General features: G+C 41.6%; 1 protein-coding gene across 1 annotated transcript; it reads left to right on the forward strand.

Moving 5' to 3' along the window:
- The first annotated feature begins 1,283 nt into the window (after positions 1 to 1,283).
- Positions 1,284 to 12,514, forward strand: TMEM184C (transmembrane protein 184C). The gene is made up of 10 exons (XM_055795064.1): positions 1,284 to 1,607; positions 3,026 to 3,156; positions 3,254 to 3,290; positions 5,211 to 5,416; positions 6,209 to 6,283; positions 7,117 to 7,210; positions 8,645 to 8,757; positions 9,429 to 9,528; positions 10,023 to 10,194; positions 10,662 to 12,514. The coding sequence occupies exons 1-10, from the start codon at positions 1,491 to 1,493 to the stop codon at positions 10,952 to 10,954; spliced, it is 1,338 nt and encodes a 445-aa protein (XP_055651039.1). The 5' UTR covers positions 1,284 to 1,490; the 3' UTR covers positions 10,955 to 12,514.
- Positions 12,515 to 12,779: the final 265 nt, after the last annotated feature.

A 12,779-nucleotide genomic window follows, 5' to 3' on the forward strand; every position in this document is an offset into this window, starting at 1 on the left:
AGGAATGTATTTTGGAGTTTGGGACTTTGATCCTTGACTCAAATCTGGCTGAAACTGGCCAACAGATTCAACTTCACTGCGGGGGAGGTCAGGCCATTATCCGTATGACACAACTGTGTTAAGCTTTCTTTTCTAAGAAATCTAACTATAAAGAGACCAGGCTTGTTCTGGCAAAGATGCCCACTTTGGAATTCAAGAGAGCACACAAAACACCAGTAGACAGAAAAAGACTGGATAAGCTCAAAACAATGATTTTAAGTCTGTAAGTGCTCAAATTCTCCCCAAGGTTTTTTTTTTTTTTAGGGCAGTAAGTGCTAAAGAAATCCCAAGTGTCCTACAAATGATCCAGGAACTTTTATCAAAAACATCACTAAAAGCCAGCTCTCGGTTTGATACTCTTAGGGAAGTAAAAAAAAAAACCAACCCAACAAAAGCAAACCAGTGCATGATCTTCAATGAACCAAAGTACAGGGGGTTTAAAAAAAAAAAAATCTTGAACTTTGGATTTATACATAGGAGGTTCCATCTGAACGTGAGGAAGAACTTCTTCGCCGTGAGGGTGGCAGAGCACTGGGGCAGGCTGCCCAGAGGGGCCGGGGGGTCTCCTTCTCTGGAGACACTCAGAACCCGCCTGGACGTGATCCCGTGCAGCCCGCTCTGGGTGACCCTGCTTTGGCAGGGGTTGGGCTGGGTGACCTCCGGAGGTCCCTTCCAGCCCCGGCCACCCCGTGGTTCGGCACGGCGCGGCTCGCTCCGAGCAATCGCCTCACGGCTGGGCGCGCGCGGAGCGGTTACCAGAGCCGCAATAACGGTCGCCGCCGCGAGCTCAGCCAAGCGCACGCCCTGCGCGCCCACCTGCCTTCCCGCCCGCTGCGCGAGGGGGAGACACTGCAGCGGGGCAGGGGCAGCGCACAGGCGGCAGAGGGCGCCCTTCCGGAGAGGGCACGGTCACGCCGTTACCGCCCGCAGGCCCGGGCGCTGGCCGCGCTCTCAGTGGTGGGCGGGGCGGGGCAGCGGCGATAGGCAGGGCGAGAAGCCAATCGGCGCGGCCGATGACGTTGGGGCGGGCAGCCGGAAGCGGTGCCAGGCGGAAGCGCCCTGGAGGCTGGTGCGCGGGGCGGGGCGGGGCGGTGCCGAGGCGAGTCGGGCCGTGCCGGGTTAAGGCAGCACCGCGCCAGGCGCCCCGCGGCGCGTAGGGCACGTGCGGCACGTGCCTGGGGCGAGCCGAGCCGAGCCGAGCCGAGCCGAGCCGGGCCGGGCTGGGCTGGGCTGGGCTGGGCTGGGCTGGGCTGAAGGGGACGGTGGGGCGCGGGGCGGAGCGCAGGCGGAAGCTGATGCGAGCCGGCGGGGTGCGCAGGCGGCCCCGCCGGTGATGCGCGCCCCGCGGGGGCTGCCGGGCCCGGCGGCGGCCCGCTGAGGCGCCGCGGGCCCCGCCTCGGTGTGAGGAGTGTCGGTGGCGCTGTGGCCGGCGGGGCGGCGGCGGCGCGGCCATGCCGTGCACCTGCGGGAACTGGCGGCGGTGGATCCGGCCGCTGGTGGTGCTGCTGTACATCGTAGGGCTGCTGGTGGTGGTGCCGCTCTGCGTCTGGGAGCTGCAGAAGCTGGAGGTGAGGGACGGGCCGCGGCGGGCTGGGCCGGGGGGGCGTCAGCCCGGCGGCGGAGCGGGGGTTGGACGCCTCTAGGTGCCCGGAGCGGGCTTCGGCCCCGGGTAGCGACCCGGCACGGGGAGCTGGGCCGTGCCGCGGGGCGCCGTTACCGTGTTACCGCACGGCCCGGGCCAGGCGGGGCGGGACGGGCCTGCTCCTCCTGCCGGTTCAGTAATAGCCGGTGTTTGCCCGGTGGATGCGATGCTGGGGACGCTGGAGTGAGTGTCTGTAGGTGCTGCCCTGCCCAGAACTTAGGTTTTGACGCCTTGGAGTGATACTGGCGTTCGTAACCTGGTACTTCAGGTAATCCTGGCTCCTGAGGGAGAAGAGGTGGTAGATAGAGCAGCTTTTTTTTTCGTGCTGATGGCACCGTAGTATGTCATTCACTAATTACACACACACGTGATAGCATTACTTTTGTAATAACAAGTTTTAACCTTAATATATACCTTGTCCAATTGAATACAGGCTTGTTCCATTACAGGTGAGCTTTTCCGAGGTTAGTTTTAAGTGCTTAGCAGCTGTAAAGTCTGCCTTGAGTGTATTTTAAACTCCCGATTTTGAAATCGTTTTCTAATGCCTTTGTATGTTGGGCATAGTGGATATTTATGTTGAAGTAATACTGGAAGTTTCAAAGTTGCTACATCTGATACTGGTAGAGAAGCTGCTCAGAGGTGAACTTTGGACTGGAAAGCAACAAAAGGCACAGGATGTTGATGTACGGTAGGGGACCAGAAGAAATTCTCAACAAAAAACCCACTTGAGTCTGTTTCTCAGATTTTGGCACTTAGGATTATTATTTCAGTTGTTTTTTAGAGAGCTTTGGTTTAAAACGGTAGCCCTTTGTTTCAGCAGGCATTATATATTTAGATACGTATGTGCTTATGTATTCCAGATTGATTGAAACTAGTTGAAATTGATTACTAGTTGCTACATGATTTTAAAGCTGAAAATACTTTAAATCCACAAGCTTTCAGAAACTTTGTAATAAAGCACTGAACTGAGACAAGTTCTGGACCTAAATCTAGGAGGACTCCGTTGTGTCTTTCAGTAAATTAACAGTGAGCATGACTATGTTTTTTCTAGAATGTTTTATGTTTATTGGTGATGTTTTTGTTGGTTCTGCAAGATTTCTTCTCTTTTTCTTTGGAGAATTTTAAGTTTTACTCAAAGCCACATCAACAGATTGCAAGCGAGACTTTAGGGTTTTGTGTATTTGAAAAGGAGACTTAGAAAAACTAAACTTAGTATTAGGCTATGTACTTAATGTCCATCTTAAAACTTTATTCACAGAAAAAAAAGATAAGGGTTTTTTAATTGCTATACTAGTAAAACTTTAAAGTATGACTACTGAAACTTGCGTTCTTTTTCATTGCAAGGTGGGAATTCATACCAAGGCATGGTTTATCGCTGGGATATTTCTATTGATGACGATACCAATATCTCTGTGGGGAATACTACAACACTTAGTCCATTATACTCAACCTGAATTACAGAAACCAATAATAAGGTAACATTTCTCATTTTACCTGTGCTACGAATGTTGAATTTCATTCAGACTAAAAATACTTGTAGTAATATTAAATGTTCTTTTGTTATTGTAACAGGATTCTATGGATGGTGCCGATTTACAGTTTAGACAGTGTAAGTGTTCTCTTACTGTTAACAGCTCAAAAAAATTCTGTTTGCTGTGGGAGTGAGGGAAAACAAGTGTCACAGCAGAAACTCTGCTGCATGGAGAGTCGTAGTCCTAGAAATTTCTGGGCATTCCTGTTTATGGATTATGTCAGAAGAATAGTTCTACCAGTATTACATTCTTCTTGTGGAGCTTGTGGGATTGCTTTTGTTAACCTTTCTTAACCCTCTCCTTGAGTGTTCTTTATGGCAGATGTGGAAAGGGGTATGACAAGAGCCTGCTTTTGGTCCTTCCATCTTCACTAACAGCTGAACTGGAAACCAGACAGATCCAAGTACTGTATCAATATGCAGTGCCTTTTTCTTTCCCAAGTTATGCTTAGTGCTAAAATTCTTCCTTTTTGCTTTAGGGGGCAAAGGATAAGATCCCACAAAAAATCCACTTCTGAATACTTTCATGTGATAGATTCTATTGGCCATACCAGATAATGTTTCATGTAAATACATCATCTGTGGAGATTATTTCGGGCAAGAGCTTAAGCAACATGCTAAACCTGTGGACTGTACAGCGTGTGTGTTTACCTGTTGACATCCCTTCTTGACATTGCAAATACTTCCGTTTCCCCCATAAAAGACAGCTTTCCTGGAACTTCTCCTTTGATTTTTCTCCCATCTTTTTGAGTGTTTATGAAATGTCACCCTTACGGGTTTTTTTACATATTTTTGGGGGTTTTTTTGAAAGACTGGGATTTGGAGTATCTGAGAGTGAAGGAGAGTGGGCAAAAAAAGAATATTACCTGTTTCTTATAGGGAATATCAACTAACTCAGGTTGATACTTCAATTTCAAATACACAGTTTTCCTTTGGAAGAAAATTACCTGCTAATTAAATGAGCTCTACCGAGGCATTCGGAGACATTTCTGGCATATTGAAATACTTCCCCAGACTCCTGGATCTTATGGCCTTTGCTGCATATATGGTATTTTTCTGAAGTGCTTAATCTGAGCTGAACATAAAGTTCTCAGGTTCAAATACTGTATTTTCAGTTTACTAGGTGGAATATTACACCTTCCATGAAGGTGTTGCAGCATCTGTGACCTCTAGTATTTCTTAACTGTGATGAGGATGTGAAGCATCTTCCTGTAGTTCTAATAAGAAGGTCAGAGAAGGCACAACATTCACTCCACTGCAGCCTAGGGAAGCAAAGTAAACTCAAAAAACCTGCCTCTATTTAACCTCCCCCAACCCCCAGAAAAATGAAACCATGAAGACCCAGTAAGACAGGTTGTACTGAACAGTGGGACAGCAGTGTGATACTCAAAAATTGAAAGCTCTGGCAGCTGGTCCATAATCACAGTTTTGCAAAAAAAATCACTTTTCTGTCTGAAATTCTGGTTTAGAGGGATGATTATCACTTCAAGGCTAATCTGCTGCTTTGTTCTATATTTTGCAAATGTGCCAGAAGAAACATTTACACATAGATAACGTAATAAATCAACTTTATACTGAGGGACTAAAAACTTAGTTCTCAAACCTGTATTGACAATGAATATGTGAATTTCAGGAAACACTTCTACCATGTCTCCTCTTAACAGGAGTAGGTTATCTGTAAGGAACAGTCTACTTAGTTAACTTTTACATGAAAGACTGAATTGTGTGGTCAGATACAGAGCATCTCTTGCACAGTACTTCAAGCATGCTTGCATTTAAAGCTGCAGAGATGCAAGCTGAAGTTCTACTTGTATTTTTAAAGAATGTTATTTTCTAACTGTAGCGTTACACTCTTATTAGCTAAATGCTTCAAGCCCTGTTTAATTAGTGCGTGCTGTTTAATAATGTATTGCTTGCTGAACTAGCCAGCCAGTGTTGTCATTGGAATTACTTTTGTGTTTCTTGCATATAACCTCTTGTGTACCTCTCTTCTTACAGTGGATAGCTTTGAAATACCCCAACATTGCAATATATGTGGATACATGTCGAGAATGCTATGAAGCTTATGTCATCTATAATTTTATGGTTTTTCTTTCAAATTATCTAACCAACCGGTATCCAAACCTCGTATTAATAATAGAAGCGAAAGATCAGCAGAGACATCTGCCGCCTCTATGTTGTTGTCCATCATGGGCTATGGGAGAGTGAGTATATATATGATGGCATCTTAAAATTTTAAGCTGTCTAATCAGATATAAACATTTTGTTTCCATATTGCATACTATAATTGTTGTCGCTTGGCAGAGTCAGTTTATGGTTTGCACACATTTTGTCAAATATGAATCCCTCCTGAAAGCAGCTGTGGACGTTTTCATCTAGCTGTGAAACATCCTATAAATCGCGCTTAGTTACTAACCTGCATTGACTCAGGTGGTGCTAAAGGAAACTTTTTGAAAAATACTGGAAAAAGGTCTCCTTGAGTTTTACTCCTTGCTGTTATATATTTGCCAAAAACCTTGTGTAGAATTCCTCGTAGACCACATAGCCTATTGCTTTTACTTCCACAGGTGAAGGACGAAAGGCCATATGCCCTTGAACTATTTGCTTCTGTGTGCTTAATCTGATTAAGCATCTTTCTTAAGAGATTTTGATAAAGCTGTTTAAAATGTTAAAGAGAAACTCTGAATGTAAGTCATCCTTAAACATCTTCAGACACAGTGAAAATTGTGTTCCCTTTGTTCAGCCTGACCAGAAGCTTTCCATGGCTAGAATAGGTGAATCGAGTATTTTCTTATATACATAGTGTATAGAAGTCTAGGTCTTTTGTGTATTGCATATATACACACTATATACTGAAGCATCTGAAGTCCTGGAAGAAGAAGCTGAAATTACCATGAAATAAAAATATAGTTTAGTGGAACTACTGAGAACAGGAAAATTCCATATGTGAATTGTCTTTAAACCCTTGTTCAATGAATTTTGTGTTTCTCTTGCAGAGTTTTATTATTTAGATGTAAACTGGGTGTTTTGCAGTACACTGTTGTCAGACCATTTACTACCATTATTGCTTTGTAAGTATGCTCATAAATAATATTGATCATCAGGATGTAATTTTGAGTTACACTGGAAAGAATTTTCGTGCCCTTTGTGTTGAATCAAGGCAGTTTGAAAGCAGACTCGTTGTGTTACATGCTAAATGCGTCCTGGCAATTTGAATCAACCTATGATTTCTTTATGACTTCTCTATAGTGAATGACTATTTGCAGAATTGAAATAATAAATACTTAATGCCTGCTGCTGAAAGCAGGGGAGAGAATGTAAAGTACTGTTTATATGGGAAAGATATTTTTTGTGATCTCTTTGGTTTTGGTCTTTTTTTTTTCCTCCTCCCTTTTCTCATTGGTTTCAGCAAATTGGTATTTTTAAAGTCCAGTTTCATGTAACTTTCAAAATTTTATTAGATTTTGCATGTGAGAGGCCTGACTGTGCCTTCATACATACCATATAACCTGTTGTAAAGGAAAAGCAGGCAGTTGTGCATATTGATGCTGAAAGCTTGATTTCATGAACTTTGTGTTGATAGACTGTGGACAAAGTTGCTATTCACAAAGGATATCCATATAAGTATTAGCTGTATGTGTTCTAACAGTTAAAAGCAAAACAGCTTAAAAAAAATGTTTAATTGTTGAATTAATTCAGCAATGGGATATGTTAACCCTGCATTCAAACGCTATTTCTTCTATGGAAAGGTGTTGGAAACTGATTCTTGTGCAGACTCCCCAGTGTCCATATTTGAGTACCAAAAGGGATTTTTGGATTCTAACAGTTGATCGATATAAGGAAGAGTTAGCATTTCAAGGAAGTGATCTTTTACTACATAATGATTAACTCTGAATTCTTTCAGAATTTGTGAACTAGTGGGAGTGTACGATGAAGGAAACTTCAGCTTCAACAATGCTTGGACTTACTTGGTTATACTTAACAATATGTCACAGCTAGTGAGTATCAAGAGTACATCTTTCTGTTCTTTTAACTCATCGTATTAGTGTTACGTGAATCTTCTATGTTAACTATTGACAGTAATTGTATTAATGTCTGGTAACTCATGGATAGAATATTTCCTACTGTAAGTTAAAGTTACTATCTGTTAAATACTACAGATGATCTAAAACTTTTTATTTTTACTACAAAGCTCTATAAAGCAATAGTGTCCTACTTCTCTACCCCAAACTATTTCATGGGTGCAGTGGTATGGCCTAGGCATGTTAGAGCTGCACACTTGTCCCTCTGCAGAAGAGTTGACTTCACTCACCCCTGTAGCTTCATCCCAGCACACATACAAAGAATCAGCAGTGGCTGAGTTAAAAATACAGTGTTGGAAAGCTGGTGGTAAGAACGCTGACAAAAAATGGAAATGGTGCTGAGAATCTGGCCTGCCTAACACCTCGTCTTGTTGGTTCAGCAGCCGTATGATGGTGGGGTAAGGGTAAGATGTCAGCCCCTAGACTTGAAAGCTTAATTTTGGAGGTCAGGGATTGCTCTTGGTGACTTGCTGGGAATGCAGAGGAAGTGCAGAGGAATCATTTTCTGCTTCACCTAGGGCATATGACACCATGAGCTATTGCAAGAGGAGAGAGCAGCAGCTCTGGCTCCTTACGGCTTAGCCTGCTAGTCTCCAAGCTTCTTTCTTCTGGCAACAGCAGCAGGAGTCAGAAACAGCGTGACATAGTATCCGGAAAGGGTGTCCTCCTCCTACTGCTGCCCACCCCTGTGTTGGATGGGTGACTGTTACAGAAGGAGCTGCAGCTACTTTCTGCTGTGACAACAGTCCCAGCATCAGCACATACTTCTGCATGTTCTGGTTGACATGATTGCTTAAAGAAACCTAGCAGTAAGAGGCTAGGAGAATGCGCGTGAAAAGGGGAGGAAAATTCCTTAGGCTTGGCTAATACATTAGATCAGTTGCTTGCTGTTCTCATTAATAGGAAACTCGTTCAGATTTGCAGTGAAGGTTGCATTCATTGCCTCATCTCTCATAAAAAGGCAACATCATAAAAGGTGCTCTTAACAGGAGCCTGAAAGAGCACGTGCTTTTTACGCTGCTTTCCCTAGAGATGTGCTTGGCATTGAGAATATTTTATGGACCTTGCTAGGCTTTGCTTTAGTGTGTAAATAGACAGATGACCTGTCAGCCTCTGTCTCCCAATACCACGCATTTCAGAAATTCAATTTCAGGGGCGGGGGGTAGCCTTCTTTAACACAGTAAGGCAAAGATTTTATAAATAGAGAGCCTTTCTGTTAAAATAGATAGCTTTTTAAGTTTGTATTGTACTGTGATATATTTTTTTAACTGAAGAAATGTGGTAAAACAATTCCTTCACAAAATAAACAAGGATTTTAAAGCTTTTCTTCTTTTTTCTTTTCCTTGCCAGTTTGCTATGTATTGTCTGGTGCTGTTTTACAAAGTATTACGTGAAGAACTGAACCCTATCCAACCTGTTGGCAAGTTCCTTTGTGTGAAGATGGTAGTTTTTGTTTCTTTCTGGTAAGTGAATTAATTACTCCTTACTTCTTGCTCTTGGGTTGGATCATAAAATAGCTAAAAAGGCTGGATTTTTTGCTGAGGTTAGAGGCCTCAAAATCCACCCATAATCTTAGTGAAGTGCTGTGAAGGGAAAAGGGTACTAATACATTGGATAGAGCAGTCTTGTTCACTTGAGATTATTTTTTAGACTTGATATTTTATAAGAGGATTCTCAAGAACATAATTTTAGAATCTTCATTTGAAGTTACTTGAGAATTCTTTTTACTTTTTCAAGTAAAAATTACGTTAACTTTTTCAAAATGTTACTGTAAGTTAACTATAAATTATAATTTAAGCATTGCTTGCACTTAGCTGCTAGTGTGTGAGTGCATTTGACTATCTGAACATTGCGGGGTGCAGTAATACCCTGAAAGAGAAGCAACATGCTCTTATAACTAACTGGAACAACAGACTCTTCTTTGGTCATGTTCTCTGTTGGTCTTTAGGACTGTGGATGAATGAGGTCTCTTTCTAAATCTGTTTTCTTCCTCTCAGAGTCTAAATATATAAACAGTAAGGTTTTTTATAAGATTCCTCCTATGTACACATATGAATAGACCTTGTTTACCAGATCTGCTTGCAGGTATTTTTGGCACTACTGTTACAATAATAATAATAGAAGTTCTTTATAGGCAAGCTGTGCTTATTGCATTGTTGGTGAAAGTTGGCGTTATTTCTGAGAAACACACCTGGGAATGGCAAAGTGTGGAAGCTGTGGCTACAGGCCTACAGGTAGGAGCAGACAGTTATTTCTTAGGAGGAATAGCTATATGTAAGATGACAGCTGATGTCGGGCAAATGCTGTCATACTGGCTTTAATAAACACGGGCTAGATTAGCCCAACTTAAATTCAGTACTAAGTTTCATTCAGTCACCCCAAGTGAGTTTTATGCTCAACACTTCTATATGCATGCGTTGGGCAGAAGGAATGTGCCCCAGTTAAACACTTGTGTTGGATGTTCTTGCAAGAATTCATTGTAGAGCTGCTGCTTGTTGACATTGCTTGCAGCAAGTCCGTCTGTCAGGCAGGGACTGGTTCCAGCATGTCTGTAGTACTCACAGCTTTCTGAAGCCTGCCAAGAAAGACCTGCCTCTCGTGGAAACATGGCTGATGCCAGCCAGTATCACAAGGCAACTGCAATCTTTCAGTTGTAGAAGAAACCCAGGAACTATTTTTCTCCGGTTATGAATGTTAAGTATGACGTCAAATCTCTCTCTTATTGCAGGATTTTATCATTTGTGTTGAGATGTTCCTGGCTGCTATTGCGCATCACTACAGTTTTTCCTATAAACCTTACGTTCAAGAAGCTGAAGAAGGGTCATGCTTTGACTCTTTTCTTGCAATGTGGGATATTTCTGATATAAGGGCAGATATATCAGAACAGGTTCGAAACGTTGGTAAGTAACGGACAGGATTTGTATGATCTGTTACCAGCACATGTATTTCCAGCATCATTTTGCACTATTATCTATCTCTGTGTAGTACCTTGAGAACATTCCGTAACAAATCAGTGGCAGCTGCATCCCTAGAAGATTTCATGGTTTATCTGGCACTTTGTTCTTACCAGTAATCCTGGCTGATTTAGTCTAGCTTTTAATTTTTCTTTTAAATAAATGAATCTCAGGGAAAGCTTCAGGTATGTTTGGTAGAAGAAAGGAATGTCCTTTTTGGGTTTTGTTTGGTTGTTTTTTTTAAATGAAAGAGCATCTTTTTATTCATTAAAGCTAACAATAGCCATGTGAAGCTGTTGGAAAACAAAGACTTGTCTTCTAATGTCTAATGCCTGCTTTGGAGTTGATGTGTTCAAAGACCTTGGTGTAGTGTTGGAAGTGTTAAAAAGTATTTTAATTTGGTATAATTCTAGGAAGGACAGTTTTGGGCCAGCCAAGGAAAATGTTTTTTGCTGAGGATCATGAACAGAATGAGCATACAAGTTTACTGTCTTCATCTACTCAAGACCCAATTTCTGATGCTTCTTCAATGCCATCTTCGCCCATGGGTCATTATCAGGGGTTTGGACACACTGTGACCCCTCTCACAACACCAACAACAGCCCCTGCAGTTGATGGTATTTGTAACAATTCTGCTATCCGAGACGCTGAGGAATCCCCTGAACTAGAGCACAATTTATCAGAGAAATCTTTGGATAAAAGTTAGGCTCACCTTTTCCTTGAACGTGTCAAGGATTCTCTTGCATACTTGCCGTACACGTTCTGTTAACGTGTACTGTTGGTGATGAAAGTTGAAAAAGTTGGAAAAGCTACTGTGCAGACAGGAAGAGGATATGGCTGTAACTGACATCTGAATTCTGAATCTATAATGGATGTGAGTGCCTGTGAGTATCCCGTGAATATAAACCACGCACACTGTAAAGGTTTCTGCATAGATTTAAGAATAAACTCCTTAAACGGCTAAACACACATCATATCAAAATTACACTGACTTTTACTAATACAAAAGAAACATTTGAAAAAATACTCTGCTTTTCTAAAGTGTAAGTGTACTACTAGCAATGGGAAAACTTAATTTCAAGAATGTAATTAAAGGAGTGCAGTAGCAAAAAGTGTTTGTGTTAGCTTTGATTGTGTTCTTAATGATGGTAACTTCCATACCCCAATGTTGAATGGAGTGTGGACGAAACGGTAACTTCTGTACAGATGTCATCTTCTTCCTTTTCCTGCATAGCTCAGTAAAACCCCTTCAGGAAGGTAATTATTACAGAACATCAGTAAAGAATCTATACATAGAAAGCATTCCCTACAGGCCTTGCTATAAAATTCCATGCCTAGAACATATGGTTGATGTATCTGTTGTCCTTGTAGCTCATAATGTTTGTCTTTTACATTCAGAAGAGAGAGCCAGGATGATAGGTTTTGGACTAATACCTCACACTTGACTAGCTTTTTCCTATCCTTTTAAAATAAGAATAATGGTTACTACCTTAAAATACAGGGGAGGGGGGAAGAAAAGTTGTCAAAAAGGAAGTAGAAAACAAAACAGTTTTCTTTATTTTGGGCTGCAATAAATTCTTTAACACTTAAGGGTTTTTTTTTAAGCTGTTAAAGCAGGGTATCTTGGCAATGTGTCTAGTAATTTGTATCCATAAAGTTGTGTGTGTGTGTGATTATTGTATATGCTTCTAGTATAGCCTGGATTCAAATGTAATAGTTTTTTGGTTGGGTTTGGTTTTTTCCTTCCACCATGCCAGAAAAGACCTTTGCTACGGTAAAACTCAGTAGCTAGTCTGATACTGGAGTTACTAGCATTAGATTTCAGACCAAGAAGTACACTTGTTGCAAAATGTTGTTTTGCAAAATCTGACAAAATCGGAGGGGTATTGTTTTCATTCCACTATGAGATTTTTACTACTATTGCATGTCTGCAATCTGACAAAGAAAAAAACCCTAGAGCAGTGACCTTTTAAATGATGTTTGAAGTTTCTTTTTCAGTATTGTTAGCATTTACAGGATGTTTAGCTTACTTCTGGCTGTCACAGTAAATTCATCTTAAGTGCTTTTTCTTTTTTGTTTTTGGTTTGGTTTTTTTTTTTGCAGTACTAGTGTGATGTACATATTGCGCCTTACTCACTAGGCTGCATATTTTATAGTTGACTATGTACTTGTATCTGAAGTTAGTGAGAAAGTGCAAATCATAATGTTCAATTTGCCAAGTCATTGCCTTTGTAAATAAGCAATTAAAGATTTTATTTAAACTGTTTATCTTCTTTCAATTTGATTTACTGCGACAGTAATTTAAGTGTGAATGACACATGAATACAACCATCCTCTTCTTGGAAGAAGGGGATCTTAAGTATAACTAGTATGCAGGTTTGTGCTTTCAGGATGTTAAGGCTTGTTACTGAAAAAGGAAAAGTTCTTGTCTGTGCTTATGAAGAATCAGAATCTACTTTCCTGTGCTTGACTCCAGGTATCTTTATAGCCATGTAATAGCCATGATCTAAAAAGAAACAACATCTGGGGAC

This window comes from Falco peregrinus, chromosome 2, assembly GCF_023634155.1.
Source record: "Falco peregrinus isolate bFalPer1 chromosome 2, bFalPer1.pri, whole genome shotgun sequence".
NCBI classification, from domain to species: Eukaryota; Metazoa; Chordata; class Aves; order Falconiformes; family Falconidae; genus Falco; species Falco peregrinus.